Raw genomic sequence first — 18,360 nt, 5'->3', positions numbered from 1 at the left:
GCGTGCATCTGTTTGCATCTCTGTGCGTGTACGGAGCTGGCTGGGGGGTGGATGGGGCCCTGGGCTGGTGCAGTGGGACCACATCGCAACGAGCAGCATTTTTCAGAACCCACAAGCCCAGCCCGAGAACATGGCACAAGGCTTGATGGGGTGAGAGTCTCTGACAGGAGTCTTGTGATAGAAAGATCTGGAACTCTGTCCCCTCTTCAGCTCTCCTGACTGTCATAATTAAACATCCCAGCTGCAGAACTTTCTGGTTTTGGGTTTTGTTTTGAAAATGATTATACCCCAGAGATAAGAGAGCCTTTCGAACATAGCCCTAATAAGGCACAGGGGGTGCTCTGGGTAAGTAATGGCAGCAGGCGTTGCTCATGTTCAATTTCTATAATTTTCATTTCAAAGGGAAAATAAATGAGCAGGCAATGTCAAACCATCTCATCATGAAACTCCAGGGCTGCTGGGGGGCAGGGTGCCAGCACCCCTTTTAGAGGAGACACTGAAGAAGCAAAGTGTACCTTCCCCCACTCTGCGGCTCCTCCCTTAGGGGCACTGAGTTGGCCACATGCCCCCTCCCTCAAAGATGGGCTGTGGGTGAGGGTGGAAGGCTGGCATCTCAGGCAGGAGGAGAGGGCTGGGGTGGGGGACAGCCACGGCAGATGTGCAGAGAGGCAGTGCTGCCGTCTGCGGAGTGAGAGGGGTGCTGCAGTCCCTGGAATGCAGTTCTCCACCATCTGTCAAATCCTGCTCCCCAAAGACCAGGGGATCAGCAGGTTAACACACTGCCTCATCCTCTCGGAGCCACTCTGGGCTCTGTCAGAAAGTAATCACGGCAAGGGGGTTGAGGAGGGCAGTGCATTCTGATGGCAATGAAAATTAAACACCCGGAATATTCAGGCGGACTCCAAATCACCCAGTCCTTGTCGCCCCAATGTCACAGCAAGGGCTGCTGAGTATTGCTGCTAAGCAGGAGGTGGTCTGAGGCAGAGAAAAGCAGAAGAACTTTCCAGAAGGATTTACTAGCCAGCTGGAGGGAGGAGGACTGGAGGGGTGGGCAGAGAGATGGGAGGCAGGAACGGGCGCCGGATTTGAATTCGAGCTCTGCCATTTACCAGCTGGGTGACCTTAGGGGAGTTACCTCACCTCTCTGTGCCTCGGTCTTCCCGTTGGTAAAATGGGAATACCAAGTGTGACAAGCAGCCTCCAAGAGAGCCCTCAATAGCCCCCACTTCCTGGTAATCACACACTTGTACCCCCTCCCATACTGCAGGAGCACTGGTCTGGGCAACCAATAGAATGTGGGAGAGATGGTGTGTCACTTTGAGATTAGGTTATAAAAGACTGCATCAGTCCGATGGTGAGATCTGCTAGTTGAGGGGCAGCCGTGTGAGTGAGCCCCAGGCAAGCCTCAGATGGCGGCAGCCCCAGCTGACACCTTTTTCACAACCTCGGGAGACCCTGAGCTAGAACCTTCCAGATAGGCCACTCCCAGATTCCTGACTCACAGACACTGTGCGGTGATATGCGTTGGTGTTTTAAGTTGCTCAATTTCGGGGTAACTTGTTATGCAGCAATAGATAACTGATACACCAAGGGTCACTGGGAATATTCAGGGATTCACTGCAATGTACAGGGCTTAGCACAGAGCCTGCCATGGAATCAACAGCTTATAAAGGCTGTGAATATATTAGTAGTCTGATGAAGCTATGGACCCTTTCTCAAAAGTGTTTTAAAATGTGCAAAATAAAATACACAGATTGCAAAGGAAAACTATTATACGGGTATACACCTGAAATGCTGTTCTACCCACAGACCTCTCGGTGGGAGGATGTGGGTCCCAAGTTAAAAACTCTTGTTGCCTGCTTTGCGTTGTTATTACTGGATCTGTATCCCAGTTTCCTCAGAGATCAGCTGTGTGTCCCTGGCTTCTTTAAACCGGGAGGATTAGAGACAAGAGGCAGCCTCGTCTCTGTCATTACATCACTGTGACCGAGCCGGACCCTCCCACCTTCGTGCCACCCAGCAGCTCTGGAGGCAGCGCCCCGAAGCTTACATGTGCTGAGACGCGTTGGGGAAGAGGCTTGAGTACTGGGGGGCCGAGTCCTCGGGGCCGTGAGGGGCTGCGTGGCTGATGACCATGAGAACAGGCCTGTGCGGGTACATCTTCTTGGATGTACGGAAGAAGCTCACGCTGTCGTTGGTGATCAGGTCTGTCAGGTAGTCCTGGGGGGTGGGGAGAGACAGGAGAAGGTATGAGGAGCTGGGCATCCGTGCTGAGTGCCTGCCATGTGCCAGGTGCCGTGCCGGGCATCGGGGACACAGCAGTGACCAAAATAGACAATCCCTCGCAGAGCCGACGGTCTAGGGGCAAACAGACAATAAATAAGCAAGTAAAACAGGGAATGTCAAATGATGTTATGCACAACAGAAAAAAAAAGCAGAGAAGGGGTTAGGGAGGACGGGAGAGGAATTACAATTTGTCATTCATTCGTGACAGATCTTAAAATAATAATAGCTAACACTATTGAGTTCTTATGGCGCTCCAGGAATTGTTCTGTGTTTACATGTATTAGCTTGTTTAATTCTTATATAGTCCTAGAATGTAGGTGTGATGATAAACCCTGTTTTCCAGAACAGGAAATGAAGACCCAGAGAAGTTAAGTGAATTGCCTAATGTCACACAGCTGATACATGTTGCAGCCAGGCCTCCTGAGTGCTGGTCCCTAAGCCTGAAGTCTCTTCAAGGCTCCAGGGATACCATCATGCAGGGTGGATACATCCCTGCAGTCCTGGAGGGTCTGTACTGGGGGCGGGAGCAGACAAACGTATAAACGAAGAGCCAAGATAGTGACGATGTGTGACAGAAGAAGGAAATTAGACAAAATGTGACAAAGAGTAACTGGGAGCTGGAGTGGGAGGAATACTTTAGCTGGGGCAATCAGGGAGGGCCTCTCTGAGGAGGTGACATTGGAGCTGAGACCTGAGTGATGAGGAGCTGGGCATGGGAAGATCTATTGTTATATCATTGGAGTTCACTTTCAGCTGCTTGCTGGAATCCTCAGGGGAGCTTTACTGATGGCTGGGCTCTCTTCCAGAGATTCTGGTTTAATTGGTCTGTGGTTCAGTCTGGGTACTGGACTTTTTAAAAGCTCACCAGGAGATTCCAATGTGCAGCCAGGAGTGAGAATCACTGATCTAGAGGAAGTGTTCCAGGCAGAGGGAACAGAAAATGCAAGGCCTCTGAGGCAGGAATGAACTTGCCTTGTGTTTGGGGAATAGAAAGAGGGTGAACAATCATCAGGTACAATGCCGGGACAATCAAAGGAGCAGCACAAACATGGGCATGCAGTAGTGTCTCCAGAAAAGTGAGACCCACTTAGGTACTGGGCAGGAGGAGAGAAGAGTGGGAGGAAAAGTGATGGGCAGGAAACAAGGGCTTTAAAAGCTCAGCTAAGAAGCTGAGATTTGCCTAAACTCTTCCTGAATTTGGTAAATCTTTAGCTGCTGATTTCTTTTGAAGGTAATGAGTTCTTAAAAATTTACCTTCTGCTTCTCCAGAAGCAGCTCTGTCCAAAATGATAACTTTCAAAAAGAGATATTATTTTAGAGAAAAAAGAAAGGTGAAGAAGTGGCTACAGCTTCCACCCTGAAGTGAACTGTACCAAATACATACATACTCCAGGTGTACCTGTGCCTCTAGAGGTACATGCCTCCAGGGACATTTGTGCTCTATGCCTGTGTGCACAAGGACAGTCACCGCATCACAGTGACCAGTAATGGGAAGATGATTAATGAACTTGCACTGCTTTCATACTGTGCAGCGCTGTGCAGACATTAAAAAGGCAGTAGGTCTGTAGTTACTGAGGTAGAAAGTTGTCCAAGATACACTGTTAAGGGAAAGAGCAAGCTACAGAGTCAAACTCTGGAAGATTCTATTTTTTTTTTTTTTTTTTGGTGGGAGAGAGTAGGAGGCAGGGTAGAGAGGAGAAACCAAACCCCTACCTTCATATGCTTTTGAGCACCAAGGGAAAATCCAGGACAGATACCAAAGTGCTAACTGGGGACCAGGATAAGGGGAGAGAGGGGAGAAAGTCACTTGCTACTTTATATACTTTTCTTTGAATACTTTTTATGAATAATTTTGGGGAGTAAAAAAAGGCTTTATAAGGGGGTCCTGTAGAACCTATTACCTAAAAATAATATTCTATGTGACATAAATCAAAGAGCTGCTGCTATAGCTGTGGAACATGATCTAAAGGTGTTAGAAATATCTTGTAACTAGGAGTGGATCTAAAAATGGAGCAAAACTCTCTTAGGTGAAAAGGAGGGGTTGGGACCCTGGGTGGGGAGGGGCGGGAAGAGAGCTGCTGTTCTTCATAATAAACCCATTTTCACTATTCGCTTTTAGAACCATATATGTGCTTGACTGGCTGTGATTAAACATGTTTTTTTTTAAAGCCACCAATACTATCCGTCACCAGGACAATGCAATGATGGAGCAGTGAAAAAGAATAACTAGAGCTACACGCATCAGCATGGATATATCTCACAGACCTGATATGTAGAGAGCTATGTACGATATGATACTCTTGATATAAAGTCTAAAAACACAAAACAATATTTTATATTGTTTGAGATGTCTGCATATGGAATAAAAGAATTAAATGCATGTGTGGGAATAAGCGGCCACCACAGGACCTCCCTGGGAGGGGGCAGCGGGACAGGAATAGAGCTGGAAGGGTGATGGAGGGGCTCCAACAGTCTCTGTGACATTGTACATTAGGAAGCGTGTGGGGTGATTACTGTGTCTGCCCCTCAAGGATGGTGTGAGAGGGCTTCAAGGGCCGAGAGATTAAAGCTCGTGACACGGTGCCCTGCACGCAGCCAGCTCTCGGCAGGAGTCAGTGAACATTACGCCGTCTCGGGGGCGGGGCAGATTTTCTGCACGTCCATGAGTCTCCTATCTTCCCTGGTCCTCCTCAGAGCCACTCCTACGCTAAGCCTTTGCTGGTCCCCTCTGTCTGCATTAGGGCGTCTACAATGACATCTGACGCTGGTGCCTGCAGCCCCATCCACCCATGTGGACTGGAGGGGACCACACCATCCTGACTCTGGGGGTGGGCATGAGCCTGGGTTGGGCCAGTGAGAAGCAGCCCTTGGTCCCAGTACGTGAGCTGAGTCCTGGCTCAGAGGGAGGGCCGAAGGGGCCGGGGCCGGGGCCTGGGCCAGGGCGGTGGTGGCACTGTCCAGTGACGGCTGGGAGCGGACCCCCCCAGATAGGTCATGTCCACTGACTGGATGTGTGGGCTGCATGGAAGGGGGCAGTCAGGCCCCACCCCCATCCCTGCTTTCTGGTTTAGGTGAAGGGTGCAGAGACGGGGGTCCAGGAGAATGTTGGGGCGAGGGTGGAAATGCAGAGTTCAGCCTTGAACAGGTTGAGTCTGGGGTGCCTGGGATCAGTCAGAAATTCAGAGTTATTCACAGAAAGGGGGAGACAGGTGGGAGGATGATGCAGGTCAAAAGGTGAACTTCCTAGAAGCTGGAGACTGGCCGATAGACCATGAGGAAGTCACCCCCTGCCTCCCTTTGGCTCTGGGCCAGGTGCACTCCACCTCCCAGGTGAGGCGGGCACACCTGGGTATTTGGGAGCTAGATCTCCCCTCCCCACCTCCGTACTCCTGGCCACACCTGTGCAGGGCGGCAGTGATGTCAGGGTCCTGGGGACTTCGCTTCTGCTCAGAGTTTCGCAACCACAGCTGGCAGCCAGGGACAAGGACAGCCTGCCGGACACCCAGGAGGGCGTATCCCCACCTCCCCCACCATCCTGACCTTCTTCGACAATTTGCTCAGTTAGCCAAGAGGAACCGCAATGCATCTGAGGAGACTGCTAGCCTGCGGCTCTGGGCTGTCTTCCTCGAGCAGTCATTTACCAGTAGGATTTCTCGGGAAGGAAGAGGGGGGCGCTCCTGGGGACTGGGGACCCCAGTGACAGGGGGGCTTGCGAGTCTCCCTGCCTCTTTCCCAGGCTTGGCCTTTGCCACTGTTTCTGTTGCGGAAGCTACGATTTCTGAGCTCACTTAGATGTTGGGTGCCTATTCCCGGGATGCTGGGCTCCCTGTTAAGGGTGGGTGTGTGGCCGCGGGTCCCTGTCCCCAGGGTACAGTCCCGTGTAGGGCGCGGAAAAGCTGTGCTGTTAAGAGAGGGGAGAAGGAAGCAGGGGGGTTGGGGAGGGGTGGAGGCGGGGGGGGGGCAGAGACTGTAAGGACAAGAGGGGGGCGTGGCTGACAGGAAGCCCCTCTTTCTGTCTGGGTCCGGGTGTGGGGAGAAACGTGTCTTCCGTAGGTGCTGGTGGGAGTTGCTCACACTTTGCCCCGTGGAAGCCCGAGTTTCTGCCTCTTGTTTGAACTTGGGTGAGATAAGCCAGTTCACCCCATATGTCACAGGACATCTCCCCAGATCAGAGTCCCCTGGCTCCCAGGACTAAACTTTCTGCTTGGGAAGCCCCACCCGAGCGCCACTGGGTGGCTTTAGGGCTGTGCCGGGAAACCTGTGGTTTCACTCTCAGACAGCTGGTGGAAGGCTGGGTGGGGGTGGGGGGGAGCAAGGAGGGGAGGTTGTCTCGGCCTCAGGTGGCAGCTCCCAAGCCCACCTCTTCGTATTTTCTTCACTTGGCAAGTCAACCTTGCGTGACAGAGGGTCTCCTTTCCTGAGCCCTTGGCTTCCCTGGGCAGCAGGTTTGTCCAACTTTCATTCCCAATCATGATGCTGATCCCTCACCTTCGGAAGCGTCTACAGCAGTTTGTGTTTAAAAGAGATTCACATCTCTAAGGAGCAATCATTTTACAAAGGGTGAGGGCTCTGGAGTCAGAAACACTGGGTTCAAGTTCCAGCTTTATCACCCGCTAGCTGTGAGCAAACAATGCCTTTCTGCACCTCAGTTTCTGCATCTCGAAAATGGGCCCAATAACAGTCCCTTGTTCAGATGGCGACAAGAGCACTTGACATGGACTTGCTAAGTGAATAAAGCACTTAACATGGAGGCTGGTACGGAGGGAACCCACGATGGACACTGGCTCTTACTGTTATCAGGTATTTGCTCGACTGACCTTCATGGCAACATTGCGAAGTGGACACCATGCCCATTTTACAGATAGGGAGACTGAGGCCACAAAACTAATAAGCAATTTATTCAGAGCTAGAGCTCAGGCCTTTGTGTTTCTTCTCTGGTTTCTCTCTTTTTTTCCCCCACAAACAAAAAGATTAATGGGAGGCTTAGATGGTGGTTTACAGCAGGTCTCAACAAACCTTTTCTGTAAAAGGCCAGATGATAAATATTTGAGGCTTTGCAGGCCAGAAGTCTTAGTTACAATCACTCATTACTGCCATTAAAGCTCAAAAGCAGCAACTGCATAAATGAATGGGCACGTCTGGCTGCAGTAAAACTTTATCCACGCACACTAAAATTTGAATTTCATGTAATTTTCACATGTCATGAAAATCGCTGTTCTTTTGATTTTTTTCAGCTGCGTAGAAATGTAAAAACCATTCTAAGCTCAAGTGTTGTAGCAAAACAGTTGGCAGGCTGGCCCATGGGCTGTAGTTTAGAGAATGGATTTTGAAGCCAGATGGCCTGGGTTCGAATCCTGAACGAACCCCTTACTAGCTGTGTGGCCTGGTTACTTAGCCTCTCTGGGCCTCAGTTTCCTCCTCTGGTGATTGGAAATAGTAACAGCAGACACCTCATAGGCTCTGGTGAGAAATGCATGGGTTAATTCGTGTACAACGATTCCAGCGGTATCTGGTGCGTGATACCCTCTAAAAGAGTGTTAGCCATCAGTCCTCAGGAATCACAACGCCTGCATTTTCCTTGTGAAAATTAAAACAGTACAAACGAAGCTGAAGTTCCCTTTGATTTCCTCTCATCCCCACTCCCAATCTTGGCCTCTTTTGTCCTCTACTGAGAAAGAAGTGTCTCTCCAGATGTGTTATTACATATGCTAGAGTATATCGCTTTATGCATCTTTTTACATTAATCCTATCACACCGTGTACATTCATTCATTCATCCAACACACAGCAGTGAACGAGAGTAACGCACATTCCCGTCTTCATGAGCCTTGTATTCGAATGAGAGCACGATGAACGCATGAATCCATGATATATATATAGGTCTGGCGCATCAGTGGTGATGGGGGGGTCGAGGGGGGGTTACCCTGAATACAGGGTGGTCTAGGAGGGTAACATCTGACCAGGGACCTGAAGGAGTCCTGAAACTTGCTTTTCCCACTCAGCCTTATGTCCTAAGCTTTTCTGATGGCTTTAGGCACAGATCCCCCTTGTCTTTTTCCAGACTTCTCCACGGTCATTCAGTCGCTTCCCGCATTACTGGGCTTTCTTGGTTGATTTATTTCCATAACAAAGTGGCAGCCCACAGCTTGGCTATACCCACTCTGCACACAAGGAAGGCTTCTCCAGAACAGACAGAGAGAGAAGTGCACATGCTGGGCTGAGGGGGGTGCACTCAGGTTCCTGGGGACCGCCGTTTCTGCAGAGCGCCCCCCCCCGCCGACTCACCTGGACCCTCCTCCATCTCCCGACCTGGTCACGCCTATCTCCCTTCCCCTGCCTTCTCCAGCCCTCTTCGACCATCAGTGCTGGCTCTACATCATTCTTTTCTCATCATCACTGCCTCTCTTTCCACTCTGCCATGAGGACCCCTTTGGTGGCATCTGCCCACCTTTGGGATTAGCGATGTGGGACAGAGTCCTCAGAGGGCCTTTTGAGGGGCTCTTGGGAAGGGCTGCCACTTCCTCCTTACTTGGGCTTCCCGCCGAGGCCCCCCAGGTCAGTGTCAGCATGATGTTCTGACCTGACGGAGGCACTGGGCCTCCCAGAGTGTGGGGCTCTCGCCCCGCAGCTTTGCCTCAGCTGGAAACTCCAAGCTCACTCCTGTTCCCTCCCGGTGCTCTGGCTTCTGCTGCCCACCGCTACCCTTGGGAGTTGAACTCTGGACCTGAGCCAGCTCTGACCCCACAGGGCCTCCCCTCCCTCCGTTTCCAGGCCTCTGGTAACTGGGGCTCCAGGAATTCTCCCACCTTTGGCACAGGGGCTCCTCTCATTCACAGGCCGAGATGTATGGATGGTAGGAAATGGGGTGACAAAGCGGCCACTGCATGTCCCATCCTCAGCGCCAAGGGGATGGAGTATCCCTGGATGACTTCATTATTGGGCTGTGCTGAGGCCAGGCGTGGACATGGTGAGGAATTTTAAAAAGGAGGGAGTGGATTTTTCTGGGTGTTTGGAGAATCTGCCTGCACTGAGGCTGGGAGGAGAGAAAAGGTGTGTTCTGCACCGAGAGACTGTGCTTTGTATTGCCAAGGAGTCCAGCAGAGTTGCTAAATCCCCCCCAACCAGGACTTTGGAATCAATTCATTCGGGAGCTCCTGAAGGCAGGCCTACTACGTGCAGAGGGAGACACAGGGTCAGGGAGAGGGCACTGCCCACGTGATGTCACGTGTGGTGCCTGCCACCTGGGGCCCGGACTGATCAGACTTACACTCAGGAAGGCGACAGTGGGCGGTGATTACCTGTCAAAGGTGGGAGGGCTCCCCAGATGCGCTGGTGTTCCCAGAAGGGGAGTGGGATTGGGTGTGTTTTGGCTGTTGAGCATGTAGTCAGCCTCCTTCCAGTGGAAACTCTCCATTTTTATTTGGGGCTCTATTCTCAGCTGATGTTCCAGGGTTGAGCTCAGTGGTAGGGCTCCCGCTACACCCTCCTCTGGGTCAGGAGTGCAGCGTGTGATTTACAGCCCATCAGAACACTGCATTCCCCTGGCCACACTGGTTGGTTCAGGGACAGACATGTGACTGATCCAGAGCCCATGAAACTAGCTAGGAATCCTGGGAAGGAGACACCCATGCTTGCAGCTCGGCAGGAAGCTGAGAGGATGCAAGGATGGCCATATTGGTACCAGGAGAAGAGAGACAGACATACAGTCTGTGGATGAGGTCGAAGAGAAGAAAACAGAATACAAAGGAGTGAGAAACCACTGCCTAATCCAGCCATGTGTGATGCCATTACTGCTGGATCAGTTATTAAAAAGGCTAATATGTTTCCTCTTCAATTAAGCCATTTTGATTTGAGTTTTTGTTCATTTCTGCTCACAAACAACTGAAAGAGGCCAGTCTGATTCAAAAAAGGATAATTCGGGCTTCCCTGGTGGCGCAGTGGTTGAGAGTCCGCCTGCCGATGCAGGGGACACGGGTTCGTGCCCCGGTCCGGGAAGATCCCACATGCCGTGGAGCGGCTGGGCCCGTGAGCCATGGCCGCTGAGCCTGTGCGTCCGGAGCCTGTGCTCCGCAACGGGAGAGACCACACAGTGAGAGGCCCGCATACCAAAAAAAAGAAAAAAAAAGGATAACTCCTATAGTTTAGAGTAATCCAGAAACGCTTCATGGAAGAGAAGACAGACAAAACTTGGATAAACTCAGGACAGGGAAGCACTAGTGAAGGTTTTGAGATGGTTGTAACAACTGACAAGGCTGGTCTGGTTGAAATGGCTCATACTGGGGATGACAAAATAGGAGATTGGGCTGATGTGCTTGTGTGTGTGCGTGCGTGCGTGCGTGCGTGCGTGTGTGTGCTTCTACACTGTGTGTGGTGTTCTGACTTTAATACAGGTGTCATCACTTCACAGTTCATAACACACCTCCACCTCTAGACCACAAACTCCACGAGGACGGTACCTGGGTCTGTTTTTGTTCACCCTTGGATACCCAGCACCTGGCACATAGTAGGCTCTTAATAAATACTTGTTGAGGGAATAAATGACAAATGTAATCAACTCCCACTAGTCCACTCACTTGATATGGTTGTTGTGAAGATTAGATATATTGTATATAAAACAGCCAGCATAGTGCCTGGACCATAGTAGGTGCTCAGTAAATAGGAATGCGCATTATTAAGATGCTAGGATGTGCCCATTTTCCAGATTTGGGAATTGAGGCTCTTAGGAATGGGTAACATATCCAACAGCACGCAATATGTTCAGAGTCGGGCTTTGAACCCCCAGTCCACTGCACAGACCCTGGAGGGCAACGGGCAGCAGAACAATACAATGGGCTGCAAATCCATGGGTCAGGTCTGGGCCTCAGGTGACCTTGATTCATGCAGTATTTTAGAAATGTCTGAATTAGCTGCCAATCCTTAAAAATCAGACTTCACAGGAAAAAAATATACAAATTTGTGGCTTCTGTTGAAAAATCAGAAAACCTGGCCGTCTCGGGCCCACAATGCTACGTGGGACAGACAGTCCTGATCCGAGAGTTTGCTGCACCGTCTTAGACAGCTGAGTCCTCCACAGTCCCCACTGCTCCACGCTGCCTCACCTGCTCCCAGCCTGCTCTCCTGTTCGCGTGACGGCCTGTCCCCTGGTGACTTCTGCCTAGGAGCCTCGTGTGGCTTTTTAGAGACAAGGAGAGGGAGGCCCCAAGGAATCGTCCTCAGAGAACCCTGGTCACGACAGTAAGTCAGGCCCAGGGCTAGTGGCAGTGGGAATGGGGAAGAGAAAGAGGTGGATTTGACAGACCGGAGAAATAATGTATCTGCTGTGGTGGGATGCCGGAGCTGATTCTGAAGATCTAGTTGGGGCAGGAATATTTGTGAGTCTCCAGATATATATTTTTTAATGGTAAGTTTGGATGAACCGTCAGTGTTAGCCTCTCCCTCCTTACCACCATCATCATCATTATCTAAGCCGGGGGTCAGGAGACTACCACCCACTGGCCAGGTCAGGCCCCCTGCCTGTTTTTGTAAATAAAGTTTTACTGAAACACAGCCATGCTCATCGGTTTACATATCATCTATGGCTGTTTTTGCACCGCAAGGCAAGACCTGAGCAGTTGCAATAGAGACTATGGCTTGTGAAGTCTAAAATATTTAGTATTTGGCCCTTTACAGAGCAAGTTTGGTGTCCTGACCTGGACTAATATGTTCTGAATATTTACTCTATATGCAATGGTCTCCTCTCATGCTCTACATGTATTAACTTATGTGATCCTCAAAAACATCTGTGGAAAAACCACAATGAAATACCACTATGCCCCCAGCCAAATGGCTATAATAAAAAAGACAATACCTGTGTTCAGGAATGTGAAGCAACTGGAACGCTTAAACATTTCTGGCTGGGAAGTGTAAACTGGTTCAACCATGTCACATATCCTGTATCCCAGCAATTCTACTCCCAGGTGGATAAGCCAAAGAAATGGGTTCATATGTCCACCAAAAGCCACGTGTAAGGATGCTCACGGCAGCTTAGTTCATAACAGACCCAACCAGAGGCAACCAAAATATCCATCGGTCGTTGAATAGATGAATATCTGTCATCTGTTTATACGACGGAATACTACACAGCAATGAAAAGGACACGTGGCTGATAGATACAGCCATGTGGATGAATCGCACAGACGTGATGTTGAGTGAAAAAAGCCAGATACAGAGAGCACATATGATATGATTCCATTTATGTGAAGTTCTCGAACAGGCAAAACCAATCCACGGTGAGAAAAGTCAAAATAGAGGTGGTGGCGGTTTTGGCTGGAAAGGCGTATGAGGGAACCTGCTGGGGGTTGGAAATGCTCTACAGCTTGACCTGGGCGGCACTTACACAGATGCACAGACGTGTGAAAATTCCCTGAAAATTCACTTAGGATCTATGCTCCTTACCTTATCTCAGTTCAACAAATCAGAACTAGAAAAAGTATGTCCTAGGGAACAAAGAGATTAAGGTATAATCACACAATGGAAGGCTATACAACAAGAATGAAGGACCTACACTCACACGTAACAATATGGGAATTTCAAGAGTGTTAAGCAACTGGATATAAAAGCTGGATATAGAATTAGTCTACAATGCTGGAAGTCTGAGTAATGGGTGTCCTTTTGGGAGGGGTGGTTGCTGGGAGTTACATGAGGGGAACTTCATGACCTACGTGAGCGCTGGTTACATGTGTCTGCTCAGTTTTTGAAAATTCATTGAACTGTACACTCTATATGCACACTTTCTGTAAGAAAGTTCTGCTTTGGCAAAATGTTATAAAATAGTACCCTCATATCGCCTGGCACACACCACACACACACACACACACACACACAATGGAACATTATTCCGTCCTGAGAAAGAAGGAAATCTTGCCATTTGCATCAACATGGACATACTTTGACGACATTATGCTAAGTGACGTAAGTCAGAGAAAGACAAATACTGTGTGATATCACTTGTATATAGAATTCAAAAGAGCTGAACTCATAAAAACAGAAAGTAGAATGGGTGTTACCAGGGGCGGGGGGGTGGGAGAAGTGGGGAGATGTTGTTTAAAGGGACAAACTTACAACTAGTAAATAAGTGAGTCCTGGAGATCTAATGCACAGCACAGTGATTCTAGGCAACAGTACTGTATTATAGACATCAGACTTGCTAAGAGAGACTAGGTCTTAATTATTCTCACCACAGAAAGGAAAAGATTATGCAACGTGATAAAGGTTTAGCTAACATGACAATGGCAATCACACTGCGCTATACACATGTATCGAATAAGCATGTTGTATGTGTTAAACTTACACAATGTTGTATGTCAAATATATCTCAATTGAAAAAACCCAACACTCTTACATTGCCATTTGCAGCAACAGAGATAAACCTAGCATTACACTTAGCGAAGTAAGTCAGAGAGAGACAGATATGTGATATCACTTATATGTGGAATCTAAAAATAAAACAAATGAATCTAATACAAAACAGAAACAGACTCACAGACACAGAAAAACAAACTTACGTTTACCCAAGGGGAAAGGGATGGGGGGATGGGGGGAGAGATAAATGAGGAGCACGGGATGAACAAACACTACACATGAAACAAATAAGCAACAAGGATCTACTGCATAGCACAGGGAATTATATTCAATATCTTGAAATAACCTATAATGGAAAGTAATCTGGAAAAATATAACTGAATCACTCTGCTGTACCCCTGAAACTAACACAATATTGTAAGTCAACTTTACTTCAATTTCAAAAAATGAAAAATAAAACAATACTCCTAGAAACAGAGACTATCATTTGAGAAATGAGAAAACTGAAGCAGAGGATGTAAGTAAGCTGCTCAAGGTCACACATGTAATAAGTGTCGCCGTCTGAGCCCAGGTAGTCGGGCTCCCGTGTCGTGATCGCCAGGGCCGAGCCCCACCGCCTCTCCCAGCCAGGAAGGGGGACTCACCTTGGAGTAGTCAAAGCCGTGCTTCTCCTTCACTCCGTTCCGACACAGTGTGTAGTTATAAAAGCGGGAGTTTTTAAGGAGGCCGACCCACTCCTTCCAGCCAGGCGGTACGTAGGAGCCGTTGTATTCATTAAGGTACTTCCCAAAGAAAGCTGGAGGGGAGAAGGACCAGGAGGCCACGTGAGCACACAGAGAGCAAAAGCCATCTCTGTCCGTCAGCCATTTCTAAACCATGGCAGGCCCAGAGCCTGGCGACAGCACTGCCCTCTGAGCCACGGAGCCCTTTGGCAGGCAAGTGCAGCCTATGACCCCCTTCTCAAATGTTCTCACGCGCAGAAAATAAAATATAGAAGATTACAGAGAAAATCAATTATTTTGAAATACAGTTATCAAAATATTAGGAGAATTTGCCATATAGTAACGTGTCCTTAAAAAAAACGAAGATTAAACGCAAGACCTTGCAAGGAATGATCATTTCAAAGTAGTGATGAGTAAGAATATTTGATTTCGCGACACCTACAGCAACTGCAACGGAATACTGAAACACCAGCGATTTCTACGATGACAACGGTATAGATTCTGCCGATGCACCGTGGTTAGGGGCTTACATTCAGGACTGAAGCAAATGTCAAGTGTCAGTCGTAGGTCAGTGAAAACCAGAGCATCATTTTTTCCCACTCAAGTTTAGGGACCCCCTTGGATTCTATCTACTACATGGCATCTAGAAGGGCTAACGTTTAAAAAAATGGACCGAGACCGATTGTAGGTGGGGGCATGGGGCATCTGGAGGTCTCACACGCTGCCGGTGGACGTGCAGACCGATCCAGGCGCAGTGGAAAACTGCTCAGCAGCGTCTGCTAAACTTGACCATAGTCACGCCTTCTGACCCAGCGATTTGCATCCTGGGTATTCACTCAGAAGAAATGCATTCCTAGGTTCGCCAAAAGTCACAGGCAGGACAGGCTCACAGCGGCACTACTGACAATAGCAAATAACTAGAAACAAAACAGATGTCCATCCACACAAGAATGGAGAAATACACCGCATGTTTGTATACCCGAACATGACATAGAAATAAGAAGGACTAGTGCCACGTTCACTAACATGAACACATCACAACAACCAAACAGTGTTAAGAGAAATAAAGCAGATATAAAAGTATGATCCCATTTACATGAAGTTCAAAGACAGGCAAAAGGAATCTATGGTTTTGAGAAGAAAAGCCGTGGCTATTGCTGGACGTGGGGCGAGGGGGATGGAGGGGGCGCGGGACTTCTCGGGTGATGATGGTTTTGTTCTATTTCTTGCTGGAACACGGGTGGTTCAGTTGGTGAAACTCCATGGAGCTGGGCATTTAGAGCGGCTAAAGTGCACGTCTCTGCAGGTGTGCTTCACACCACCAGCAAAGCTTACTTAAAAAAAGAATCACCCTGGACTTCCCTGGTGGCTCAGTGGTTGAGAATCTGCCTGCCAATGCAGGGGACACGTGTTCGAGCCCTGGTCCGGGAAGATCCCACATACTGCGGAACAACAAAACCCGTGCACCACAACTACTGAGCCTGAGCTCTAGAGCCCGCGAGCCACAACCACGGAGCCTGCGTGCCACAACTACTGAAGCCCGCGTGCCTAGAGCCCGCGCTCTGCAACAAGAGAAGCCACTGCAATGAGAAGCCCACGCACCACAACGAAGAGTAGCCCCCGCTCGCCGCAACGAGAAAGCCCGCGCGCAGCAACGAAGACCCAACAACGAAGACCCAATGCAGCCAAAAATAAATTAAAAAAAAAAAAAAAAATTAAAAAAAAAAAAAAAAAGAATCACCCTAATTCATCGGGACGGGGATACACCCCCGAACTTTCTGTGGGTGGTGAGGTAACACAAGATCTTTGCGATACTTTTTTGTTCTTTTTTTTTCTCCTCAGTGAGCAAGTGTGATTTTTAATAATTATAACCTATAAAGCCATTTTTTAGCAATGGAAAAATCTGTGAGAGTTTTTCTAGAGACAGAGGCGCTAGGCCAGCCCTCTCTTCCAGATGAGGGCACTGGGGCTCCGAGACACTCAGAGAACCACTGCTGAGAGAGCGGCGCTATGGAAGGACTGGAAGAGATGCTGCAAGCAGAGGGCTCAGCACCCCTCCTGGCAAAAAGCGAGGGTCTAGTAGGTGTCAATTCAGAGCCCAAGATGAGAAGAGACAGACGGGGAGGCGAACATGCATAGAGGAAGGAGGAGTGGGCCAGGGTTGCTATGATGCCAGCAGAGGTGAGATGGGCCCTTCCACTTAGAACCTTCTAGAAAGCATGAAGGGCTGCTTGAGACCTGTTGGTCCAGAGAAGAGAGGCTTGGGCCAGGAGAGGCTGCCATGGAGCCGGAGCCCTCTATGGGGTTTTCCTGGACACCTGGCAGATGGCCGGCACTGCCCAGGGGTAGGAAGACCCCTCAGCCCCTAAGCAGCTGGATTCCAGAATCCCCCAGGCTCTAGGCAAAGGCAAGCGTTTCCATGAAATCCTCCCCTGGCACAAAGGACCAGGAAGTGAGTGCTCATGACGGAGGAGCTGATGAACTGCTTCCTAGAAGGATGTGGGCACGAGGAGGAGGTGAAAATAGGAAGGGAAGACCCCCAGCAGCCTCGGGGGAAGGCCCAGGGCGCAGCCTCCCTTCACGTGGTAGGACAGTGCAAAAATAAACGGAAGGGAGCCCTGGGCAGCAGGGGAGCTGGGAAACCGGCTGCCCTGGCTGAGTCCTGGGTAACATCCAATATGCACAGAGTGAAACGTAACCAGGTGAGGGGTGCCCAATTCAACAGCACCTGCATGTCCCGGCTGGGGCATCAAGGATGGAGATGCCGGCTGGAGGCAAGAGGCAGCATAAAAGCACCAGGTAAGCTCAAGGCGTGAGCCTCCTTCTCTAGAACGTGGCACAGACACTTGCTCCGTCCGCCCCCGGAAAGCAGTGGCTCTCAGCCAGGGGTAGTTTTGCCCCTTAGACACTTGGCAGTGTCTGCAGACATTTTAGGTTTGTCACAATTTGGGGAAGAGGATGCATCTAGCGGGCAGAGGCCCGGGAGAATGCTATAAGCATTCGACAGAGCTCAGGACAGCCTCCACTACAGAGAATCAACCGGCACAAAATGTCAATACCCTGGAGTTGAGAAAAACCCTGATTTAAGTAACTCCACTTGGTCCTCAGCACTTCCTTCCCATCAGTAAAAGAACCACACTGTGAGAGCTGAGAAGGCCCCTGGAGACCAAGCACAGTCCAGGAAACAAGATCTACCAAACCTCAATAACCTTACTCCCCACTCCTGACGCTTCTTTCCATAGGTAGGGAGCTCTACTCTGATAACACGCCTGGCCTCTTCCTTTCTCTCCTATTCTGCCTTGGGGAAGACTGACACAGCAGGGCCAGCAAACCTTTCCTGTAAATGCCCAGAGAGTAAATAGTTTAGGCTTCAAAGGCCAGACAGCCTCTATTGCAACTATTCAACTCTGCTGTTGCGGGAAACAGTCACAGACAAATGGGTGTGGCTGTGTTTCAATAAAACTTTATTTATAAAGGCAGATGGAGGGCCGGATCTGGCTTGTGGGCTGCAGTTTGCTGACCCTTAGCATATGTGTCTGGTGAGTTTGGTGGGACAAATTGGACACACATAACCCAATCCTTCCGTTGCCTTCCTGTGGGGAGTGATCTACCCCCAGCCACTGCTAGTTCAAGGGGGCTTGGCTCAGTGAGAAGTCTGTCTGACTCTGGAGTTTGGCATCAGGAAGCCCAAATGCCCTCAGAAGGAAGCCAGATCCTCCAACTTGGACTTCATCAGATTCCTCAAAGTACTATTTTGGCTTCCATCTGCTGACTCCTTAATTTTATTTCTCATTTGGTTCAAAACTTCAACAAGGAAGAAGGTGATCTTAATAAGCATCCCCTCAAATCTCCCCAACACTTTCTCATGATAAATAATATTGGTGGTGGTGTAAACGTTTTCTTTTCAAACAACTGAAGTAAAAAGAGTAAAACAATTGAGAGAAAATATTAAGTAAATAATAGAATCAGTGTCCCAGGCACGTAAAGATCAATATATCCATTTAACAGCTATT

The 18,360-nt window shown here is 49.3% G+C and overlaps 1 protein-coding gene across 10 annotated transcripts in view; it reads right to left on the bottom strand.

Annotated features, from left to right (window-relative positions):
- SULF2 (sulfatase 2) overlaps positions 1-18,360 on the bottom strand; it is a 146,856-nt gene that overhangs the window by 35,065 nt on the left and 93,431 nt on the right. For 9 of the 10 annotated variants that reach the window (XM_049699709.1, XM_004272955.3, XM_049699710.1 and 6 more), the window contains 2 exons: positions 14,270-14,421; positions 2,051-2,220 (listed from right to left, as the gene is read on the bottom strand). In XM_049699709.1, the coding sequence (XP_049555666.1) occupies positions 2,051-2,220; positions 14,270-14,421 (322 nt within the window). The remainder of the gene's footprint in view (positions 1-2,050; positions 2,221-14,269; positions 14,422-18,360) is intronic. The other variant, XM_033433902.2, reaches the window with a different exon arrangement.

Source organism: Orcinus orca, chromosome 16, assembly GCF_937001465.1.
Source record: "Orcinus orca chromosome 16, mOrcOrc1.1, whole genome shotgun sequence".
Taxonomy (NCBI): Eukaryota; Metazoa; Chordata; class Mammalia; order Artiodactyla; family Delphinidae; genus Orcinus; species Orcinus orca.
The sequence above is the reverse complement of the archived record's forward strand: the minus strand, read 5'-3'. Positions and strand labels throughout refer to the sequence as shown.